The sequence below is a fragment of the Diprion similis genome, chromosome 2, assembly GCF_021155765.1.
Source record: "Diprion similis isolate iyDipSimi1 chromosome 2, iyDipSimi1.1, whole genome shotgun sequence".
NCBI classification, from domain to species: domain Eukaryota; kingdom Metazoa; phylum Arthropoda; class Insecta; order Hymenoptera; family Diprionidae; genus Diprion; species Diprion similis.
In genome coordinates, this window is record NC_060106.1 from 22,042,809 (window position 1) to 22,066,822 (window position 24,014).

At 40.6% G+C, this 24,014-nt stretch overlaps 1 protein-coding gene across 1 annotated transcript in view; it reads left to right on the forward strand.

The window, feature by feature from the left end:
- LOC124416020 (pikachurin) overlaps positions 1–16,144 on the forward strand; it is a 66,218-nt gene extending 50,074 nt beyond the window's left edge. The window contains exons 6-14 of the mRNA XM_046896836.1: positions 1,603–1,747; positions 8,645–8,831; positions 12,298–12,437; positions 12,518–12,741; positions 12,803–13,052; positions 13,441–13,745; positions 14,063–14,308; positions 15,198–15,301; positions 15,780–16,144. Of these exons, the coding sequence (XP_046752792.1) occupies positions 1,603–1,747; positions 8,645–8,831; positions 12,298–12,437; positions 12,518–12,741; positions 12,803–13,052; positions 13,441–13,745; positions 14,063–14,308; positions 15,198–15,301; positions 15,780–15,928 (1,750 nt within the window). The 3' untranslated portion in view covers positions 15,929–16,144. The remainder of the gene's footprint in view (positions 1–1,602; positions 1,748–8,644; positions 8,832–12,297; positions 12,438–12,517; positions 12,742–12,802; positions 13,053–13,440; positions 13,746–14,062; positions 14,309–15,197; positions 15,302–15,779) is intronic.
- The last annotated feature ends 7,870 nt before the right edge of the window (positions 16,145–24,014 follow it).

Below are 24,014 nucleotides of genomic sequence, written 5' to 3' on the forward strand. Positions count from 1 at the left end.
GGCTTGGCTTTCTCGTCTTACGACAACCGTAGGTTAGGATGATGGTGTTAGGATAGAATAACTTTTTATATTTATAACTGTTGACATTTATTGTCATTTATTCGAATTGAGTCGTTCAAAGGATAGATGAATAGTGAAGAATCGTGAGCAGAGCGGAGAGCAAAGTGTTACAGGATGTGTGAGAGATTGTTGGGTATAAAATGACGAAGTTTCTAGATAAGAGGGACAAAGAATGAGTTGTGAGTGCGAAGAGGGTCTGAGCACGTAACACTATACCGATTTTGAGTTTGTTCAAATCGTTTCTTTGAATCACAGCTAAAAGAATTTCGATCAGCTAAATTCACGCATTTGTAGCTTAAGAAGCTTTCTGTACTTTGATATTTCTCAACTTGACAAATACAAATTAATCTTTATACGCTTCAGGCGCATCAAAGAGACTATATTTCAGGATGAACCATCTTCCTTCAGTGTTCTCAGTTACGTTTCTCCTATCAACATTCGTGAGATGTCGCGTCGCGAACCCGAGACGTTTTCAGTTACACTGCTACAGTCAAGAAATTTACACTAATCTCTCGTTAAAGTGCAGGTTCACCGATTGCAGCGAGTTGTTAGCCGTCAGCTCCAACAAGCCTGCGAAGTCCGGGTTGGCAGATGGCCGGAAGGCGATAAAAACCGGGGGTGAAAGGTGAAGTGGCTAGACGATCTCCCCGGAGCACCTCTTTCCCTTCTCTTCCCTTCTCCCTTTCTCTGTCTCTCCCTCGTAAATAGAATTAATTAACCCTAATTGAGATTAGCTTACGTCTCCCATCGCGAAACGACTGCTGCTGGGGGCGGAGGGTGAAAGAGGCACAAGGCCCACGTATCACAAGGCACAAGAAGGGGTGGCGCACACCCTCAGCCTGCTTCCAGGTACCTGTGCAACTACCCCGGTTTATTTGGGGCCATATGCCATCAGCTCGGCTCGTCTTAGGCTTTCTCTCAACTCATGGCCTGCCACCGCCACGGTTAAAGATGGCATGACACCAGACAACGGAGACTCATACCATTGCTGTCTGATTAAGATTTCGGGACGATTCGACTCTCCGAGATAACAACCCACCAACCCGTCTAACTAAGCCTCCCCAAACCTCAAACCCCCGGCACCTTCCAGAATCGACTTACTCTGAAATGAGACGGAATACGCAGAAAACGAGGTTTCATCCTGTTTGTTCACAGCTGCGGGCCGTCTGTTCATCGGGTTTTTGTTCACCCTCCCGCCTCGTTGTTTAGTCTTTCGACGATGAGTCTTAGGCTAGAGAGCTAGACACTCAATTGGCAATGAGGTTATGGAGTAAAATAGCCATTGTTGTAAAAATGTTTCTTATTTTTAAGAACATGTTTTTCAAACTTTTTTCGACGTTTCTTAAACAAGAAAAGTACAAAACAAACAGTCAAGTTCGTTGATCATAGTATTCTTTTTAAAAATACAGATACCAAGCTCGCAAGTTTCATCGATTTCCTAGATTCTTTTGGATCATTAATTATTAAACTCCTTATCTGTAAATGAAGCCAATAAATGAATTCTCGCGCATCAGACATCCGTTTGCTTCAATGTGATTGCAGATTCGACTGTGGGAGTGGCGTCGGCATCGCTCGGACGTCGGATACGGTGAAACTGAACGAGTGGAATACCCTGGCAGTTTACAGGCATCGGTGGGATGCCTGGATCCAGCTTAACGGTGGACGGCGAGTGCAGGGAAGATCGAAGGTACGTGGTAGTCAGGAATCGGATGACGAAAAAAAGAAAAGATCGCGATACGTGGAAAACGGTGCGAAAAGTGGACTCTGAGAAAAATGTTATTTATCATAAAGTAAACATTTTTCTTATAATGTGTCAAAAGTAAACAGAGTTTTGGTTGATATCGCAAAATGCAGAAGAAACGCTCTTTTCGTTTGAAGAAAGTATTTTTTTTAAGGACTTTGTATCATTAACGGAATCTTTTTTCAAATTCACCAAAGTATATAGATTGTCCTATGAAACGAACACTTTGTTGCAGATGTACGCATATAGCTAATGAGTCATTTTACCAAAACAAGAAACCGATTTGCTCCTTTTAAGCAAAGAATGGTAAACAAGATATGATTTCAAAGTAACTAATAACTTCTTAAGTAAACGGTCAAGGGAAGTTCTGGATACAGATTCCGTTACCGACACTTGACTTACGATTAGCCAAGTCGCGAACCTTTTTCTAGACCTATCGAGCGTAGAGAATATCCCCACTCAGACTGACTAACTTTACCGATAAAGAAGAAAAATCCGAGTCATCCGACGTAACGTGAAGACTTGATTATATTAAATCTGTGTGCATAGATTAAGATTATAAAAGAGCGATTGAGCGCAGCCTGTTTTGCGGAATGTCGAGGCGAAACGGCGAGTCAAAGGATGCAGTGATTACTGTGAGAAGGATTGACTCAGCGAGAGTGATAAATCCTTTGATGGTTAGCTTAATTACTGGAGTACTGGAAAATTGGAGAAGAAAGCATCACCGGCAGGAGGACGAGAGAGAAGCCCTCGGTGTTCACCCGAGGAAGACGAAGCCTTATCGCACCCCACCCTCCGAATTCCCTCCCTGCATCTTCCATCCCAAACCGAGGGAGCCGAAGTTCCGCATCACGCCTTACGCCAGTTTCTCTTCACGGGTGATGAAAATTCGAGAATTGGCCAATTTCAAAACCGGGCTGTGATTGGTCTGGTTGTGCAAAAAAAAAAAAAAACGACGTTCGGTGTCACTATGAATTATCTTAATAAACAAAGCTCTTTGCTAGCACACTTTGATGAGTTTTTTTTTCTTTTGTCTCACGCATAATCAGCGCCATGATGGATTACAGAGTATTTCTCTGGGTTATTCTCTGCTGAGATAATTACTCTAGGTAATGGACGTTAATTCCTTGAATACGTTTCTCTTCTCTGACAGTCATCGCTTAAAATTTGCAGTGACAGTGACGTGAATTTTTTTTTCAACCAGAGTTCGTCCCCGGCATGATTTTACGTGTAACGTTTCGTTGCGTGAAACTGACGAATGACATGTGTTACCTTTGCAATAATAATACTTCTCCACCCCGTTGACGGGAGCACGATGTTGTAAAATTTTGGCTCGGAAAACGGGGTGTTTATAGCAATATGAAGGTACATAACTCGAACAGGAATTTACCGTTAATATACTCCAAATTTTCAATCAATCTACGCTGTATGTATACTTCAAATGCCGCCAAAGATCCTCCGGTAGATAAAATTGACGTAATAAACATGCAAAAATAGAATATAAAAATTGTAGACCGAGTTATTTCCACGCCCAAGTTTTCTCTCGATCCAATTCCGATCGAGCTAGTGTGGAGAATTAATCGCCAAGTGAGGATCGATGTTTAATATGCAAACAGTAAATCGAAGCCAATCAATATTACGCTCAAAATCGCGTGAAATGGGCTTTAGCAGAAAAAGGAGCGGTCGTCGTTCTTGAATTTGACGATCGTTTTGATCGAGCTTTTTCACTTCGAAGGAAGCGAGATTTCGCTTTAGTTTTACACCACTACCGATAGTGTAATTTACGTACGGAATCCCAACTCCCGCTGAGAAGAATAAGGATGCAGGAAAAAGCGCAGAAAAGAAAGGGGGTGTATTTTTAAGGAGAGTCTACGAGACGCTTGCCAAGTGACGCGCGGGACTTTTCTTATGCAAAGTTGAAAGTTCATGCAGTATACTGGAGGTTATGTATACACATAACTCTCTTGATTTATGTACTGTATAGGTATAGGTATATACTTCGAAGGTATATGAATACGCGCGTACATATCGTAGGTACGACGTAACTACTCTCTTGCCATCGTCTCGAGCTGCAGTCTTTCAATCGAGATTCCTAATTGTAAGAGCCATTCGATCCCGCTGGCTATAGAAATACGCGAATAAAACTGAAGGATCTATTGTCTGCGTCTAACTCGAAAGAAAGCTTGGACGAAGTTGAGAAATTGATTTTAATTCCAGGATCGAATTACCCTCACCACCTTCAGTCGGAAAAAATATCAGTTAAAGTTTCGATGCTGCTTCATCGTAAGCTGGAAGAACCAAAATAGGCTATTATATTTTGGATTTTTGTTTCGCTGGATTTCAAACTTACAAAGAAAACGTATTTTTCAAAGTAAACGTACTGATTCTGAGCCACCGACCCCCTTCGAATGAAAAAAATCACAGAATCCTTGCATCCCTGCAAGATCGATCCAACATAACCTATTACTGTACCTCGAATTGGAAACAGCTTAAAAAAAAAAGAAAAAAGGATCGTCGAAACAGGCGGTGTTGGGTGTCGGTTCAGCCCCAGGAATGTCTAGCGATGCATGCAGACCGCGAGCTAACATATCCAGGCCATGTATCCGCGGAACATGCATACCGATATGTACATACATATATTTATATACACATATAAATGTATGCACAGAGGCGAGAGCTTGCGGATCGCAGATTCCTGGCCTTGCTTGCCTCGCGAGGTGATAAAAAAGAGCGAGACACAGCGAGACACGGCTACATTGTTTTACATCACATGAGACATGTCGCTGGGTGCAGGGAGCCGCCGGAATGATGATTAAAACGAAAAGCTCACTCCTTACAGGCACTCCTTGCCGAGGGTGGAAGGAGAAGCGACGCGACGCCGTGCCGTGCCGGCTGAATTTGTACTTGATATGCGCGCCGTCCGCCCACGACGCTGTTTCAGTCCTCCTAACAACCCCATCCGTCACGACGCCTTTTCCAAAGCCGGAAACTTTCGAAGGAGCGGTGGAGGGGGGGGGGGGGGGAGGTGGAGGAGGTATACATACACCGTGGAAAACTTTGAGGAGAAAGAGGCTGAATTATTGAGTTGTCGACAACGGTATTGATCTTGGCCTCTTTACCGGCTTATACACGTAACATGTGTGTACCTATGTGCGTGTAAATGCTTAGTTATAATGAAAGACTCGCTCTGTGTATGTAACCTAACCTATAAACAGTTATACTGCAGACATGCCGAGCCTTCTGCTCCGCATAATCAACGATCTTTAAACTAACCGTTCATGGTTGCACAATTTTTCACTCTTATTTTTACAACGTAGCTTTTTTATCACGATAATTATCCTGCAGATGTCACATGTTTCGTGAAAACGCTTTCATCGAAGGTCGGGTATATATACGTTTTTCTTTCAACTTCGTCATTCGAACCGATTAAATCCAATTCACTTTACTCGACGGTTTTTATCCACTTGCGTGATAAAGTGTGTCGAGAAATTTTTGGAAAATGGGAATTTTTTGGTAGTCAGCATTTTCTCAATTGTAAGACTTGCAGGTAAAAGGATTGACAATTTTCATGACACACCTTTCTTCAAAATCTAATAACTATTCATCGATATTTCTTTGGTAAGTGTAAAACGGATAAAATTGGAGAGCAAAAAAAAAAAAGGTAGATTCAATAAGGCTGCTATGTTCGGCGGGCCGTCCACACGTTTTATCCCCATCTTCTCGCTGCTTATTAACTCTCCCACATTCCTTCCAGTAATCTTATAGCCTCTTTCCTCTCCTCCTATCCGCACCCGGTCTCAAACTACTCCGCCACTCGCTATCGCACTTACTCGGCTACTTCTATTCCCCACCACTCTCAATCCTCGCATCTTTCTTGCATTCACACTCTTTGTGTCAGACATACATCTATTCCAACTTTCGTCAACTATACTTCTAATCCTCACTTCATTGAGTACACTTCAATTCCAAAGTTCATCTAATCAACTTCTATTCCTGCCTCCAACCAATTAAACTTCTAATTTCAAATCCTAATTTCATCTATTCAAAAATCCACTTTGTTTATACATTTACGTTCCTCAATAGTCCAATAAATCGTCTGCACATTCAATTAAATCTTCTCCGTTTCATATATTTCTTTTGTCAAGGCCAAGATTTTTCTTTATCGTATAACTCAGTTAGAAAAAGAAAAGAAAAAGAAAATAACATGTACTCTGGATTTCAGGGACCTAAGGTTGACAAGGCTTGGAAATCCATTTGACGAAGGTTTGATATGGAAGCACGAGCAGTGTGTTTACTGAAAATTTGAAAAAGGTTGAACGTGAACAAATTGCTTTCAGCTTTAGTACTGATATGAATTCATCATAATTCAATATTGATTTGCTTCTTGAATTGAAGTTCATTTTGAGCAAAAAAAAATAATTTTGGAACAAGAATTTTCCTTGTCGTTTAAACATAGTGTTTTGAAAACAAAATGTGTGATTAAAAAAAAAAGAATTCGGTTACGAAGAACACCGAAATTTTATTTTGGTGACATTTGTTACCGACCTTTCACGCATGTCGGTAATTTTTTACTGACATTACACGCATGCATTACCGGCATGCGCGTAATGTCGGTAACAACTGTCGCCAAAATGAGATTTCAGTGTTCTTCGTAATCGAAAACCAGATCACCTGCCATTTCGTCATTTCACCATCAAATCTCATGGGACTAGGCTCAAAATATGTGTTTCATTACCGCCGAGTGGCAACATACTGGAGAGTTCGATCCGTTCAGTGCAACTGTGAAAATTTGTCCAATTTCTGTGGGTGGTAACCAATCTGTAAAATTTTTTTCAAAATTTTGAAAAAGTAAAAAGATGCCCCACTTTTTGCCAAAATAAGATATTAACTGCCCAAGTTTCATTCTGATCGCTTGAGCGGTTTAGGAGTTTTGCTTCCCCGCGTTTTTGAGGTGTACAACGCGTCTTACAAGCACCTTAAAAGCTCAACCAGCTTTCCTGCCGGTACTCATAGATGCCTTGGCGCGTATAACTGCAATTTCTACGGGGTTGTTTTTCCCCCGAGTTTCCGGCTGTCGTCGCCAGGCTTTCCTCACCCTCTCCACCCCGTCGTTGCTTGCTAGCCTAATTCGAAACCTCCGCGCTCCCTTCCAGTTTTAACTTGAAATTCCAATTAAGCTCGATTGTCTAGCTGCGGGGAGACAGGTGGATCCTCCGCACCCTCTGCCAGCTCTTTCCTGGCGCTTCCGACGAGAAAATTCATTACTCTAGGACCCTCGGACCAGCGGCAAGTCGGTGGAGAGGATTCCGCCTCCCTCCAACCGCTCTTCGTCCTTCCTCGCTTCATCCTTCCGTCAAATCCTGACCGATGAAGTGTCGGCGTGCCATATTCCGCGCAGACGACGAAGGCGACGCCTCGCTAAGAGCTAAACGCTCTTTAAAGCTCCTTCACTTATACTTCAGACTCTCCTCCCCTCCTGCTCTTGGACTCATTCTCACCCTTCTTCTCGCGAGCGCCATCTTTACGTGTCACTCTTCCCGCTTTTTTTTTATCTCTATTTTTACCTCGCTCTCTGTCTGCAAAGAGATTCGTGATACTTGGAAGATGTTCGGCAATAAACGTTAGCATACACCTACTTATACGTCACCGTCTAAGTCCCCTCTCGCAAAACCGGAAGTTAATAGCCTTAAGAACGACACGGCGCAAACAGGGGCAAACGAGGTGGAAATGTAGGTGGAAGAGAAAAAAAAAATTACACCCTGAGATGGGGGTGTAAACGGAGAAAACGAGAGGCTCAAAACCTCGCTGTTTTTGGGCTTGGAAACACCCACGTGGGTGACGTACGTTAACCTTGCCAATTAGCTGCGCCTGTTTAACCTTGGCTTATTGTCCCCCTGCACGTTTAATCCGTCAAAGCGTTACCGAAGGGGATTTAATTAGCTTCTACAGGAAAGTTTCGTCCTGTTTATTATATTATATGTGCTAAACTACGGTATACAGTATGTATAGCGTTATTAGCGCTGGTCATTCCGGGAATACACAAGCTAGTCGCGAAGAACGCGATAGCAAGTAAATATGGGATAATTAGAACGGCTAATTATGTGCGATGCAAATTACAAAATATACAATCCGACTAGGTAGTTCGTTCTCGTTTTGAACCTCTCGAAAACATTGACTCTTCTTGAATTAGTTGCACAGTTATTCTGTTGTTTTATTAGTCATTACCGTTCCTTTGATGAACAGCACAATCGATGGCAGCACTTGAATTTTGACCATTTTTACTTTATCCGTTCATTCTCGTTCTCCTCGAACAATTGACGGTTTCGAATTTTTATAGTAGGTACGTTCTACCTTTAGCAGGATTGAACAAAAAAATAAACCAACACAAAGGGCGGATTTCGTTTCCATAAAATGGGAATTTCGTCAACGTACGTTCCCAGTTTTCAGGCAAACAGATTCGAAATGAAGAGAAGTCGAATTCGCAAAAAAGGATATCAGGGGCGTCCTGCAGTTCCATTTGTGTACCCCCCAGAATCCCCTTTGTAATACCTACGAGCAGAATCTTGTTTTGTGTACGGGTAACAAAAAGGGGATGAGGATGAGGATTATGAATATAACCCACGGGAGCGAAACGGCGCTTAAGCTTCTGCAATTCTTGTTATACTTACGTAGCTTGTGTGCAACTGCAGGATGCCTGGGGCGAACACCCCGTGCCTGTAATAACGGAGGTGGGAAAGCTTGGGGTTGTTATACCCGTCGTAAATAAACCATATAAAGTAAATAAATATGCCGCAGGAAGTATACGCACGGGGACTTTTCTCAATCCTGTTTTTATTCCTGCAGGGATTATTCTCCAGGATCACCTTCAGGGAGCCCCTGTTTGTCGGCGGACCCGGAAACACAACAGGGCTCGAAAGACTTCCGGTGACCGTCGGGTTCAGGGGATGCGTAAGACACTTGGAAGCCAACGAGCATCACTATCGGTTTCCTCTCGCCCCTCTCGGGGATGCCGCCAACGGATTCGACGTCGGTGAGTCCTTCAACATCCGCTACCACGCGAAAAATATTTGCCAGCTTCTCCCTGAACACACAAGATTGCGTCCTAACGGCCGAGTGAGCAAATTGAACTGCGCTACGAAACCGTTGTAAGCTCAGGAAAATTATCATGAGATTTTGAGACTGTCTTCGTTTGGATTCAAAAACAAAAAAAATTCTGCAATAAAATTGACGGGATTATCTATAAACTTTTTTTTTTTTGCAATTTCAGTCATGTATAAATTACTATTCGCTGATTAATGCCGGTAATACAGGCTCCAAAACTATCGGTGATCAGTATAATGTATACTCGATGCTGCAAACGAGCCGAATTTAGAACAATTTAGACTGATAATTCGATCAGTGTTATCCTGGAATTCAATTACGGGCAAAAGTTCGGGGATAACGGTCGCCTTCAAATATTCTCGCGAGCTTGCAACGTGGGAGTCAAATGTGCTTTGTGTATAGAGAGCTAAAAAGGGTGAATGAGAGCGAAGCTCACGTCGAGACACGTAACAGAATAATCACATTACCGGTTACCGCCGGCTTGTTTCGGGCCGATCGGGAATCAGGGTGAAAAATCTGAGGTTCCAAGCTCACGTCGAAGAATACCGACATTTTTTTTCGTCGCATTTTGCCCCGTCGAGACCCGAGGGAAGGCATACCTACGGCGATTCTGTCGCCCCGGATGAACGAGTGCGGAAAATAGGATCACGGATGCCCGGGCAGAGAGTAAAGTGAGAAAACAGAAGGAGGGAAGGGAAGACGGCGTTGAAAAAGTTTCGAGGAAACTCGGGAAAACTTGGAAATCGCGAGAGACACAAAGGATCGTTCGAACGTTCGGACCTCAAGCTATTATGGGAAAATAAATTCTGTTTTGCTGATATTCTTATCCTCACAATGGATTTAGGAACAGTCGATAATACTTCAGGGTCTTAAATTTTCCCCAAATTCAGTCCTATGTTGCTGTAGGTTTTATACACTCTTTTCGCTTGATAATCTCGTGAAAAGAAAAAGAAATAAGAAAAGATGAATGAAGAGAGGAAAAAAAAACCTTAGAAACGTACGTGGCGTAAGTGAAAAATCTGTCATAAAATGTTGTATGTGGGCGCATGACTGAAGTTATGTAGGTATACCTACGTCTAAACGATAAACAGTTCCTTGGGATGACGTTATGCTCGGTGTAACATGCTGCATGTATTCCACGTTTTTATTATGTCTATGAAGCCAGAGATTCAGCGGTTATAAAAAAGCGGAGAATTCATTGTTTCTGCTGAGGTAGAAGTTCGGCTCGTGAAAAAATCGCGAGGTTTTTGCTTCTCATTCTCGAACAAGCCCATGTATGATACTTTTGGTTGTTCGTTGGTGGCAGTGAAGCCACGTTAGTGTAATTAGGAATAATGATAATTCGGGCAATTAGACGTTTTTGTTTCATAATTACTATATGGGCTCGAGTGAAACAGAGCCGGTGGTAATAAATTGTAAGTTTGCTAATGAACTTTTGGCCGGAAGAGCCAGCTGCAGCTGGTAACAAGTGGAATAACGGTAACAACTGTGCGGGCAATAACTGTACCTGGCACGTGCTTAGCGAGGAAGTGTAACTTAAACTTGCCAGTGATTTCACCGCGGAATTGATGCACGCCCGTTTGAAAATGAAAAATAAAAAAAAAATAAAAACGACAAGTTCGAGTAGGACTCGTTTGCGCGTATCAGAATATACGTGATATAAATGGCAGTATCTTTCGATTTAGTTGACTTAGGAGCTTCAATTTTTTACACATCTAAAGGACCGTAGATCTTGGTATTTGATATTAATTTCAACTTGATATCTCTACCCATTCTTGAGAAAAAAGGTCTTGACAGACGGGCAGACAAACAACAGACAACGAAGCGATCCTATAAGGGTTTCGTTTTTTCCTTTTGACGTCTAGAACCCGGAAAAACGACGAATCAGAATTAGTAATAATGTGAGAAAATGGTGTATAGAAGAGTTCAAACAAGGTGGGTTTGGTGAAAAGAGACTTTATTTCCGTATTTGTATTGGATTTTCCGAGTTCACTGTGGATTCAGAACCATCATTGAACTCAAATAGAAAATTGTTATACCGTCAAGTTGCAAACGTACCTTGATTTTTTCGCCTCTGGGAAAATAGTGCGACTCGATACCCATAAAGCTCAAGGTATAGACTGGGAGTTGACGACACGAGCTTCGAGGAAAAGAAAAACTCCATTCCCCGGTGAACCATCTAAGGCAAGAATTTTTTCCGACAACAACCTCTCGCTGAAACCCTAGCAAGAGTTATTTTTTTCCTTACCATTCTGTTTTTTTTCAAATTATTCTGGGACGCTTTGCATGCATTTCGATTATACCAGCTGGTATACGTTAGATTCGCCGAGTTTTGCAGAAAGGCTGAATGAAGCCGTGCGAATCGGGGTATCGAATCATCGCGTGCAGCATCGTCGGGATGCCCGAGGGCATTCCACACCCCTCCAGGTCACCCCTGGAGTGACATTCGATTGGCCGAATGGTAACCACGGCCGCGCCGAAAGTTTGCGTGCAATATTTCCTCCAAGGGTAGGTTTTAAGGTGTGTGTGCGTGTGTGTGTGTGAATATCTCTGACAGCCTTCACTCACGCCGGCTGATCCCTATAACCTACCTACGCAATTGTCTTTCCCCTCTCGGAGTGATAATAAGCAGCCGACCGAGGCTCGGACTCTGAAACCCCGGGCATCCCTTGATCCTTTTCACCCGATTGATATTGTCAGACGCGATGTAGAATAACAGTTCGACCCTTTCGCGACCTTCAGCTTCCGTGAAAATTTCAACCCTTGAGGTCCAGATCGTAGTCCTGCAGGTCTAACGACGTTTTACTCTTTTTCTCGAACCAACTTTCACGCGAAATTGATCTACTTCCTGCTGTACAACCTGGAGTCTTTGATCGAGTTTAAAATTTGCGATGCTTAGGTACAATGATAATAGTTTACAGAGTATCGCGCGGATTCGAGGAGAACACCTTTTGCAAAAATATCTCTGTACCCACGCGCTGAAGGTTCGTATAATGTCCTGAATACATTCGACCCAGGAATCCAGGACACAAAGTAGACAGGATGACGCGTGTATACAAGGACGAATCGTTTATTCCACGGTGAAAAACGAAGCGTCCCTCGAACCCGCGGAGTTCGCTTTCATCGATACTCCACTTCGTTACCGCAGCAGCGGCAGCTGGGTGAAGGGGCGTTTTGTCCGACGACGTACAGTGACGTCCGTCCTCGTCGACGTAACCGCTCTCACCTCACCTCATCCACCTGCCGTCCTCTTCATTATACCCTCGTTATTATCGCCGCGGTTTTAATATCGATTCGGCTGCCTCGTCGTCGCTACATTCCCACCCTTCCACCCTTCCTTCCACCACCTCTCTCCCAGCACCTCAAAATTAACGAATCTCGATGATTTTTTCCAGAGGAATGCACTGCCGACAGATGCAGCAAGGTGCCCTGCTCCCACGGAGGCAAGTGTCTGACGACCGGAGGCGACACCGCCGTCTGTCTCTGCCCTCTGGGGTACACCGGCGACCTTTGCGAGACCCGAGTCGACCTCCAGGTGAGTAGCAACTCACCCTCCGCTGTTGCTCCTCGGGGGAAGTTGAGGGCTCGTTTCTTACAGGGCCTTCCAAATTTCAGGTGCCCTCGTTCAACGGCTCGTCGTACCTGAGGTACCCGGGACTCGGCGATTCTTCTTTGTCGTGGCTCGAGCTTGGCGTAACTCTGAAGCCGACCGCGTCCGACGGTGTCATCCTCTACAACGGGCATCACAGCGACGCGACCGGAGATTTTGTCGCACTTTACCTCGCCGCGGGACACCTTCAGTTCACCTTTGACCTTGGAACCGGCCCTGCGACCCTCAGGTGAGTCCCCCGACGACGATGGTATCCAGGACGCGGCGATCATCGCGGTTCCTTCTTTCAGGAGTGAGAATCCCGTTCGTCTCGGCGAGTGGCTCGAGGTCCACGTCTCCAGGACGGGGCGCCTCGCTTCCCTCGAGGTCGACGACGAACCACCCCGAGAGATCCTGGCGCCGGGAGCCTTCACTCAGCTCTCTTTGCCCCTTAGTTTATACCTCGGAGGCGCTCCCGCGACGGACGTATACTCACCAAAGTTGAAAACCACCGCGAGCTTCGTCGGGTGCATTCAGTCCGTTACCCTCAATCGGAGGGAGGTGAGTAGTTGATGGACGAGACTTCCAAAGGGGGTTCCTCCCTTTTTGGGAAACGAAAGTCTGCCCACGTTTTACATTCTTTTAATCTCCGAGAGAGTTTTAGCGATAATCATGCCAACAGTTAATCAAGACCAGATTTTTTCCCGACGATATTCCGAAGTCGAAACTAAAAATTTTTCCGATTTTCGTCTCAATCGATGCGCTTTTTACCGGCTTCCGATTTGTCAGATTCTTAAAAAAATCCGTTTATCTGTTCCTGAGTTATTTACCTGTATAAATATAAATCTAATGATAATTCGAAACCAAATCCAAAACCGTTACATTATCTATATCTCATCAAATCGTCGAACCACGCGACAAGTTCTTACCCAGGACGATCCTGATTCAGGTTGGCATCTTGGCCGAGGCTCTGGGTGGCGTGAATGTCGGGAATTGCGGGCACGCCTGCGAGGCACGGCCCTGCGGCGACGCCGAGTGTCGTCCCCTTCGCGAAAGGTTCACCTGCCGCTGTCGGCCAGGAATGCCTCATCCTTGCCCCGAACTTGACGTCGACGAGGCGTCCCCGGGGACTCCGATTCCCGGACCCGATCCTGGGATCAGGGCCACGAAACCCAGTCGCTACGAACGCGCCGTTCCCAGTTTTTCCGGTGCCAACAGCTACCTTCACTTCAGTGATGCTGACACTATGAAGAGGTGAGTGGATTTGCCAAATTCCAGATTTAAGTGGAAAGTCGGCTTTTCTTTGTTCGCAAAGTCGATCGAAACCATCGAGACCCGAAAACTGTCAATTTATAACAGCGAGTAAATTTTTTTTTTTTTTTTTTGTTCACCAGAGAAGGATCGATGCGTCCTTCGCTGTTTTCAGATTTGGTAAAACTTTTTTCAAAAACCACTTCATTAAGGCACCGATTAATTATGACAAGTGAAGTCCAACGTAAATTTTCACCCCATAAAATCTGATTTGCTCACAGCAATTGATCGTATGTTTTTCTGTTCCACGCTTGGCGTAGAATAATCAGCTTCAGGGTCGACATCAACATGAGATTCAGGGTGAGCAGCAGCAGTGGCCTTCTTCTCTGGAGCGGAAGGCAGCTCGACCCTCAGGAGACGATGGATACTAACGGCGATTTCCTCGCCCTGGGACTGGATCAGGGCTATCTAACACTCGCCTATAATCTCGGTTCCGGCGAAGCCTCGCTAAGATACAATCTGACGAGACTCGACGACGATCTTTGGCATCGGGTCAGAGCCGTCAGGTGAGTAATCCGAATTAAACCAGCGTTTCAGTTTGCATATCGAGACAGAAAATAAGGAACTGCTTAACGCAGTGTGAGAAAAACAATCGCTGGATTATTGAAAACAAGTATTCCTGGGACATTTAAATACGGATTATTTTTAAAGCGTATTTATGATAATTCTCAGGATTTTAGCTAAGCGAAAGTCGGGTTTATTCTAAGTTGATTGTTTCACGTGTTTCCACGCATATTTCGTTACGCCCTTCGTTATGAATTAAACACTTTGACTCTGATCTGAGATCAGCGAGAAATCTCGAGCCCCTCAAATCCCTTGTGTACACAAAGACCGACCTCTAATCCGAGCCTTCATCCCGGACCGACGCGACGCGACGTAGTGTTTTAGTCCCAGTTGACGACCTGCCATTGAAATCAGGAGAGCCAAGTCAGTTCGAAGACGGGAATTTCAATTACGGCCTCGGTTATTTGAATCGTTGTTCTTTCCGTCAGATCAAATCAAATCAGTCAGATAAAACATGACGAAAGAAATGTTTATTTGCTTTAAAGAGGCGTAATTTGATAGAGCGAAAAAGTTTTCACGACAACAATTTACGTTCTCAAGTGAAACCATTGTCACGCGAATCAACTATATCACGATTTCTTCGCCTCGTTTGATAAATTTGAGAAGTTTTTAGCAATTGATGTTACATTTTGTTCGTGAAAATGAGAACCCGAAAATAAGATAATTCATTTTAAATCAAATCTGTTAAACTACACGAGTTCCATAACAAGAGAGGTACGATATAATTTTTTCCTCTGCGTGGTAAATTTTATTCCACCGCTTCACTCGCAGCGTGTAAAAAATCGCACTAGACTTCCGGGCTAATTTTTTTGGTGGCTTATCGATTTTCAGGAACGAACAGTGGGCTTCTCTCGTCGTCGACAGCGGGACCGGCGTTTCCGTTTCCTCGCCGGGGCAGCTCAGGCAACTCAACACGGACACGGGCCTCTATGTCGGTAAGTCCGATCGCTGCTGGGCCTTATCTCGTTCTTTGATACCAGGCGTAAGCCGGGCAATACTCAATAGTACCTACATTATGTCACAAGGGAATAAAGTGGAAGATTTGGATTTGCGGGAAATATGATCACAGGCAGTAAAAGTTAAAATTATGGTCGAGTCGGGAATCAAAGTAATAAAAAAAATATGCAGTAAGCAAAAGTATTGAAAAAAGAATGAAAAGAAATTGAACAATTTTGATTTTTAATTTATTCATCTATCAGGTATACATAAAAAATTACAGATTGACGTTTAAATTCTTGTGGATATATTACAGACACATCGGAATATGTGAAACAGAAAATTTACGTGATTATTAATACTCAGACTAATCTCTTGGAAAATCAGTTTTCAACCATGCTTAATCGGTTTTCCTGGATTTATTGTTTTTGGGAAATAATCCCTGGGTGAAAAATGGTGAAATTTATTATCCTTCAGGGGGTGCTCCGGACGTTGTGAGGACGACGGGTGGCCGATACACCAGAGGAATCGTTGGTTGCGTGAGCGACTTGGTCTTGGACACGGATTTCTCGGTCGCCTTATCGTCTCCAGGTCAGGCGACGAACACGCATTCCTGCATTCCCTGAGGTCGCCGGAAGTTCCTCTAGGCCCCGAAATTCTCCATAGGAATGAATAAAGAAAACTAGGATAATATAATATACACAATATACATATAATGTGAAAAATATCGACAAAGTTTAAGTGGGTTTTGACCAGACGGAAATTAATGCATTATGATTATTCAGAACAACGCGATTCATCGATAACTTATACGATAACGCGCAAAAAGATTTATAACAAAAGAAAAAAAAATCAAATAAGGAAACCAGCTGCTCGATCACTTTGGAGTTTGGCAATTACGTTGGAACCGAGACCAAAGAGAGAGATACAAAGTATAATAATTATCGCGGGATGAACGGTTCGATGTTTCGTATGACTTAAGAATTCAAATTTCTACACATATTTCACCCTGTCATGCAATTTTCGTTTCCTCCTCTAAACTCCTCGCAATACAGCGATTATATTGTATACCTAGATGTGCGCAATGTACAGAGTGAATTCCACCGTCCGTCGTCTGCTAAAATTTAATGCGCATGCGCTACAATTCGAAAGTGGATGTTTGTCAGGGTGACCAACTGTCTCTAACCTAAAAAATTTTGACAGTCATGAATGGAGCGTGACTGCCGCCGAAAACTGTGAAAAAATTCAGCCTAGAGACAGTTGGTCATCCTGGCTGTTTATCCACTCTCGCATTTAGCGCGTGCGCATTAAATCTCAGCAGACGACGCGACGAATCATACAGCCGCCAAGAATCCACTTTGTATATCATTGTATCATACGAGACTTGGACTTTACATCCGTAAACGCGGTATGTTCACAATTAATAAGTACGTACGTTCGTTTTCAAACCGAGCCACCGACCGAGTCCACCGATGTTATAACTATATGATATACTTGTAGCGCTACTATTAACTATATTATATAATATGATTGAAGAAGCGGATTTAGTCAGCTTGTTGTAAATATTATAGAGATTCAATTGAGACTTTTGACCTATAGGCGAAGCCTTTTACTCGTATCGCAACTTGCAGCTGTGTAAACAGCAGGCATTGTACCATGGTGAAATTAATAAGGTGTAGTAATGCGCAGACCTCGTGAATAGCCAATGGGAAAGTTGTAGTATTACGCCAGCCATTTCGAGCGGGAATTCAAAATCGATAACATTATATACTTTGATTGTGTTACAGAAATGTAAATATCATGTAAGGATCGTGCCAGAGTCAGAGGTAAATCGTATAAATATCGTTCATGAATTTTAAGGCGAGTTGTATCGTTAACATAACCTCAAAAATTATTTACCGCTGTTCTCGTCGTCTTTGGAATGATAAATTAATAGTGAGAATATCTGTGTTTTGTAATCAAACAGACAGTCTGCTTGCTTGTTTACAAATGCATGAAGACGTTCTTGTGACAATTATGATGGAAAATGGCCGACGCAATAGTACTGCGCAGTGAATTCAAAAACTTATTAATTCCACCATGCATTGGCTACCTAACTACTATGGCTCCACTTGTCGAGGTGAGCGGAATTCGATTCGTCCTTTTTGTATCTTGCTTCAATCTCTGTTCCGTCAGAGATGAATTATACACAAATATACAAGTCAGGTGTAACTTGAAACTGTACAAGTTAATAACCGCAAGTTGCTACGGTAGAAAACGATTAGCCTGGCCTAACAAAAATGACGGTTGGTTGAGTAAAACGAAATGATTGAATAATTATACACGCCTCCTTGACGTCAATTTTTTACACCCTTGTTGTACACTTGATCCGACCGGAAACACACGATGCCGGAGTTTTCGTATTTTCTCATTTGCTTTTACCAATTTGACAATTCTTATCAAGTTCACATTTCCCAGCGCAGCAGCAGCTATACTCTCACTATTATAGGATGGCCCCAAGTGAGTTTGTTTTAACAAATACGATTATTTTGACTGTCTCGACACTGCAGGTAATTTTTATCAACTAATGAATATAAAATTTAATCCAACTAGGAGATACATTTGAACATCTATCGCAATGATCGATGTCAACACTGTCTTAGCTTGTGCGAAAAAAAGATGCAAATCACAACTCGATCGTCCCGTTTAAACGATACTTTCCTAAAAGTGTAAAGAGCTATTCCCGATGAGATGATATGATTTTCAAAAGTGTGAAATCAAAAATTTTCTTTTTATTATTCATTTCTTTTACGGGTTGAGTAGGCCATCCTGTGCATTTAGATAATATCCATGTACATGTATAATATATGTGTGTACCATAATTGTCACAGCTAAAGCACGTCCACGCACATTGTAATTATATTTATTATACGAAAAGCCGCTGCAGTTTATTATCTATATGATAAACAATACCTGTTAAAATACGCTGTATTATTACAACGTTCACGTGATGTATAATCACACGAATTTCAACAGAGGGGAAAATGAAGAGAAGAGGCAGAAGAAGAAAATTTGAAAAAAAGATTTAAATAAAAAAAAATAAATAATTTAACTTGCACTACACGCCACTACTTTTATATGTCCGTAGAATTTTTTCACGTGTTTTTAGAAAAGAAAGAAATAAAAATTTCAAATGATTAATAACAATCACCTGAACAGACACACATACACATACACCTAACAGTAGATACATAGGTACTATATTATATATTTATATGTATGAATATTCGCCTTTGGTGTATAAACCTTGACGAGTCGCAGCAAGAAAAGGAAAAGAAATAGCTAAAATTATTGATGAAAAGTTAACCGGTCGGAAAAATCCCAGGTCAATACGTATATATATATATATATACACATACATATACGCGCCATATCCGAGTGAATGAGAATTTCGAGTAGAATTAGAGAGAAAGAGAGAGAGAGAGAGAGAGAGTGAGAACGAGAGTGAAATGAATGAATCAAAAATTATGTATTAAGGATTGTGTCTATTATAATTAATCGATCATCATACGAGTCGAGTATATGAGATATTTGACGTACAGCATGATAAGGGAGAAAATATATGCAATGGCTTGACGAGTTATCTCGATTATGAAAAAATTACCGAACGACAAGGTATAGGGTCATGATAATTAATCGAGAATCAAATTTGAAAATAGAAAGCAGCGAAGCATTATGTGAAAGGTAATGAGAAAATGAAACAATAAAGAATATATTGAAATAAGGTGAAAAACAAACTGTGAAAAAGGTAAAACGACAAAAACATTCGTGAATGAACAAATAAATATACACACACTTATAAACATAACATACTTACGGATATGAATACACGAAAACAAAAACAAATAAAAAAACAAAAAAAGGCAAAAAAAAAATCACACACACACATACACACACCACACATCGTAGAAGCAATCGGCTATAGTCAATTTTGTACAAGCGTTATTTTCTGGAAACTATATATTATATATATATAATGAATATAATATAATATACAAACAAAAAGTAAATAAATGGTAATTGCGTAGGGAATAATAAAAAAAAATGTATATATATATATATACACATGTATATATATATATATATATATATACACTAACGTAAAATAAAGAAATATGATTGTATATGAAGTTGTTAGTGGTGTAATGCTATAAGTATACATACACACATGCCATATAATACCTATGATGCATATTCAACATTTAGCAAATGATGAATTATCATATGCATAATTTCATTCAGAATTTGCACCCATTCGTTTCTTTGTTTTTCTTTTTTTTACCACATTTTTCAACAATACCGTCACGTATTTTTCTAATTGAAATTAATGCGATTGTACGTTATATCAATGGGAAACTATTAAGCTCATTTCGATATTCGTCACTCGATTGCTTAGTGAATTTGATCAGCAGTCTGATTCTCTCGTAATAAAACACGACAAGGCTGCGGACCAATAATATCTTCCTTGCTGAGATACTATAATAATGTATACGTATAACCTACTACAAGTGGAGAAAAATTTAGCCATTTCACCAGTAAAGAAAAGCTAAAATCAAACTGCAACTAAACGAAGAAAACAAATCAATGGTATAAATAAGATTTTCCCGTAAATAGAGCTTGCAAATCGATTCACAGGTTGAAAAACTTCATTTTCAGCCAGGGTTGATGAAAATTATATAGATTGGATTGTTTTCTCGTGTTAAATACAATGTTCAAAGTTTTTTCACGCACTTTCGGCAAATCTAGATTGTCTTCATATAATTATACCGCTTCTATGTAAACCATTGGATAAACAGTAGAATTCTATACTGACAAAAGAACAGAGCTCTAAAATGTCTGAAAAGTAAAAAAAAGTTGAAAAAAGATGTTACGCATAATTTCTAAATCCCGCAACTAATTTTTATAAATTATTTAAATTTAATACATATAGGTACAATAATCATAACGGATGTGTGTAACTAAAAATTTTCGACATGGGCATGATGTTGGAGAAGATTAAATAAATTGCAATATCTTTTTTCGTTGCAGCGTATGTACGAAGGCTGAGGAATATTGTGTACGTCGAATTGATACCCTGTCCATTGTGAAGTGATACGTGTACCTACCCACATGAATTATTATCTTAAATAATTACATACGATACTAGAGCAATACAAGAACGATCGAGTGTTGAAAATGAGAGTGTTGGAATGAAAGAAGTGAGGAAAGAAAGGCAAAGATATTGATCGAAAGCAAAATACAAAAGATTATCTTATTATACATGGAACCGTTCCTTTTTTTATCAATTACATTCCATACGCGCCATATTGGATCAAATTAAATTAAATTAAATTAAATTAAATTAAATTAAATTAAATTTAATTGTAAGAGTAGAGATAGTCTCATCCATCATGATCTCACGCATTGTACGTTATATATACATATATATAGGTATGTATAGGGGAGAGGCGGGCAAAATGGACCCCCTGTACAATCGAATGAGATTTGAAAAAAAATGTCGATAACGCTTGAAACGTATTTTTTGGCCAAAGGCAAAGAAAAAAATTTGCCTCGTGGAAATTGGTCGAACGTTATTTCTCGGTTAAGGAGTCATTTATGCCCGCTTCTCCCCTGTTTGATTTACTTCGAATCTATTTTTCGTCTAGTTCTGCCGTGTATATTCGTATATGCGACTGCACAGTTTCTTATACTATACTATTATAATATTATTGCATCGAGTTTGTGAATAAAAGTCAAAGTAAGATGGAAGGAATATCAATTAGTCTTGAACGTCTATAATTATCTCAGCGTGAAATTACGCGTTACTTTGACATCGATGAAATTTTTATAAAAATCAAAGTTTTATTTTCCGGGTGCGTTTCGTGCTGCACTTCGAAACAAAAACCTAATTTTCGCCTTTTATTATTTGTCATATCGATTATACCACAATGTACATGTACTCGTGTATAGTTATTAGCTTTAAGTTATGCAATATCTCACGTTTCGGAAACCCTAATGACGCGATATCAGAAAGCTGAAAAATTTAATACCGCTTGATTCCGAAAAATGCGGGTAAGTACAAAAGCAGTAGAGAGAGAGAGAGAGAAAGAGAGAGAGAGAGAGAGAAAGTGAAAGAGAAAAAGAACCAGCTAATCATTGTATATCCACGCTTCTCCGCACGAAGATTTTGGAAAACAACTCGATGATCGTTCGCAATAAATTTTTGGCGATATTTATCTTTAGTTCATATTACTATACACGTATACAATAGTTGTTATCGTTGAAGACCGCAATGAGAAGCATCTAACAAGGCTGACAATGTGAATGCACGCGTCACAATATAATATGAAAATCTATGGATAAAACCACACAATTATCCTTAAATATCACCACCTTATACATGAATTACGAAAGCGTAATACACAGTATACATATAATAATATATTGAAAATATATCATACATATTATTATTATTATTATATACATACATGCATACATAAATGCATACCTACATGAATGGACGTATATGTATATATGTATGCATGTATGTATGCATATAATAACGAATAGATTATTACCGAATATTATATATTAATATACAATGTTATATTAACTATTTCTATTATGTCCGTCTGCAAAGTCTATTAGAAGAGTCTATCCTGTACAACAGTATAATATGATCGTGTGATTCGCAGCATTCTCATACCAGAATCGTTATACCTCGTCTCCCATTCGACTTGACGCATCCCGAAAAGCATAAAAAAAATATAAAACATCACTATAGTAAATAAAAAAAAAAAAAGACAACTCATCAATTCATCGTTTCCGGGTATCCCATGGGTACGTGCTGTACGCTATGATTACGGTTTTGATTCGTTAATTGGAGGAGTGAAATTCATTGAAATGTAAACGAATTTGAAATTTTTTCGGGTACGTCGGGATTTTTTGATGTACAGAATTATACAAAATATCTTTCATCTTTCCTGTTATCTACTGAAAATCCTCCCACCATACTCCCATCCACCTACGCCTCGTGTAATTGTAATAAAAAAAAAAAAAAATGTCGATATAATTATATTATGGTACAGAAAATTGATGTATAACGCGTAATTATTTATCGGACAAAACAAAAAGCAACAGAAAATTATATACGCGTGTATGATTGTCGTACACACAGCGATGTTATTATCATCATTATCACAGTCAGCGTCATCGTCATCATCATCCTCATATTCATCTCAATCATTATCATTAGTACAATGATTCTCATTATATATTGTCATTATCAATATAAGGCACGCGACCGAACCGTGAGCTGTATGATTTTGCGCACGTTGTATAATGCATCGTAAATATAATAAAGAAAACATTTTGTAAATCGTCTAAAACTCTTCCTGTTTCGAATTTCCTACGAATTTTGTTGCTCAACTTTGATCAAACCAGCTGCAATTTTATCTAACATGAAGGCGTATTAATTGTGCGCTTATGAGATAATTAATCAACGGTTGACCTACGGTTCTGCATAAATTACCGCTCAAATTGCCATTTCTTCAACTCCAACCTCTAACAAGCTCATGAGGATTGATCCGAGGCAATATCCGTATGTTATTAGGAACGCGAGGCCGATCATAAGCCAGATCAAAACCAAACTTGAGGAATTTTGTGAGACGTACATTTTCACGGTTTGTTTAGCATCTCACGCTAATAAATTTTCAATTTTTCTTTAACCGTGCCCGCCTTTTGTGCCATTCTTTGCAAATGTTACTCGGAATTTGACAAAGATTGAAACGAATTTGTTCCGCGGTCATTCGTTGTTGATGACGCCTACTCGGATCTGAAATATTAAATTGTGATTCTCAACCTATTTAACATAAAAGTCTTTGCCGTGCTATCGATATCGACAAAGTCACAACGTCATTGCACTTTATTTAATAGATTTTTCGATTTTTCCTCTTGCAATGAATAAAATCATCAGATTTCCAATTTCTTTAAGCATGTTCATTAGGCTGGTTGTTAAATGGAAGATCATGTTGGATGGTCAAAATCCGCTCCAAATGTAGAAAAAATTGCTATGTAATTTTTTTAGATTTTTATTCTCAGCCCTTAGTCACCATGTAGATCGAATATTCCACACAAGTCGTGGGTTTTTCAATTTAATATATTATTTTTTCATCATGTTTCAAGCTACGTCGTATTTTGTCATTTTTTTTTGAATCTTCCTTGAATTTCGAATCGTCCTTATTGTCGATTGTACATACATAAAAAAAGTTGTGGGAGGAATTTGATTCTACCGCTCAAATATGAAGTATACAAAAAAAAGCCAGCAGGGAGACTCGGGGCTAAAAATAAAAAACCTGAAAAAAATTGAGTCTTGTTTTTTTTTCATATTTAAAGCCGATCTACGACCATCCAACATTGAAATTCCAAAAAAAAAACCATTCAACGATCACCCTAATATTCATACTGGACAATTCGAATCGAGCTGTCTCTGTCGGACGTCTGCATCGTCCGCTGTGCTCCACCAATGGCACTGATGGCAGTCTATCTATACTCTAGAAACCCGTGACTAACGGAGAGAGTCTAACGTTCGAAAGGTTCTAAATTAAGCCCGTGATGGCGCCACTGGGCTCGTCGATTGGCCGCGACGTCTTCGGAGAATCCATGAAGCAGCACCCTCAACAATACGGTAGTTTA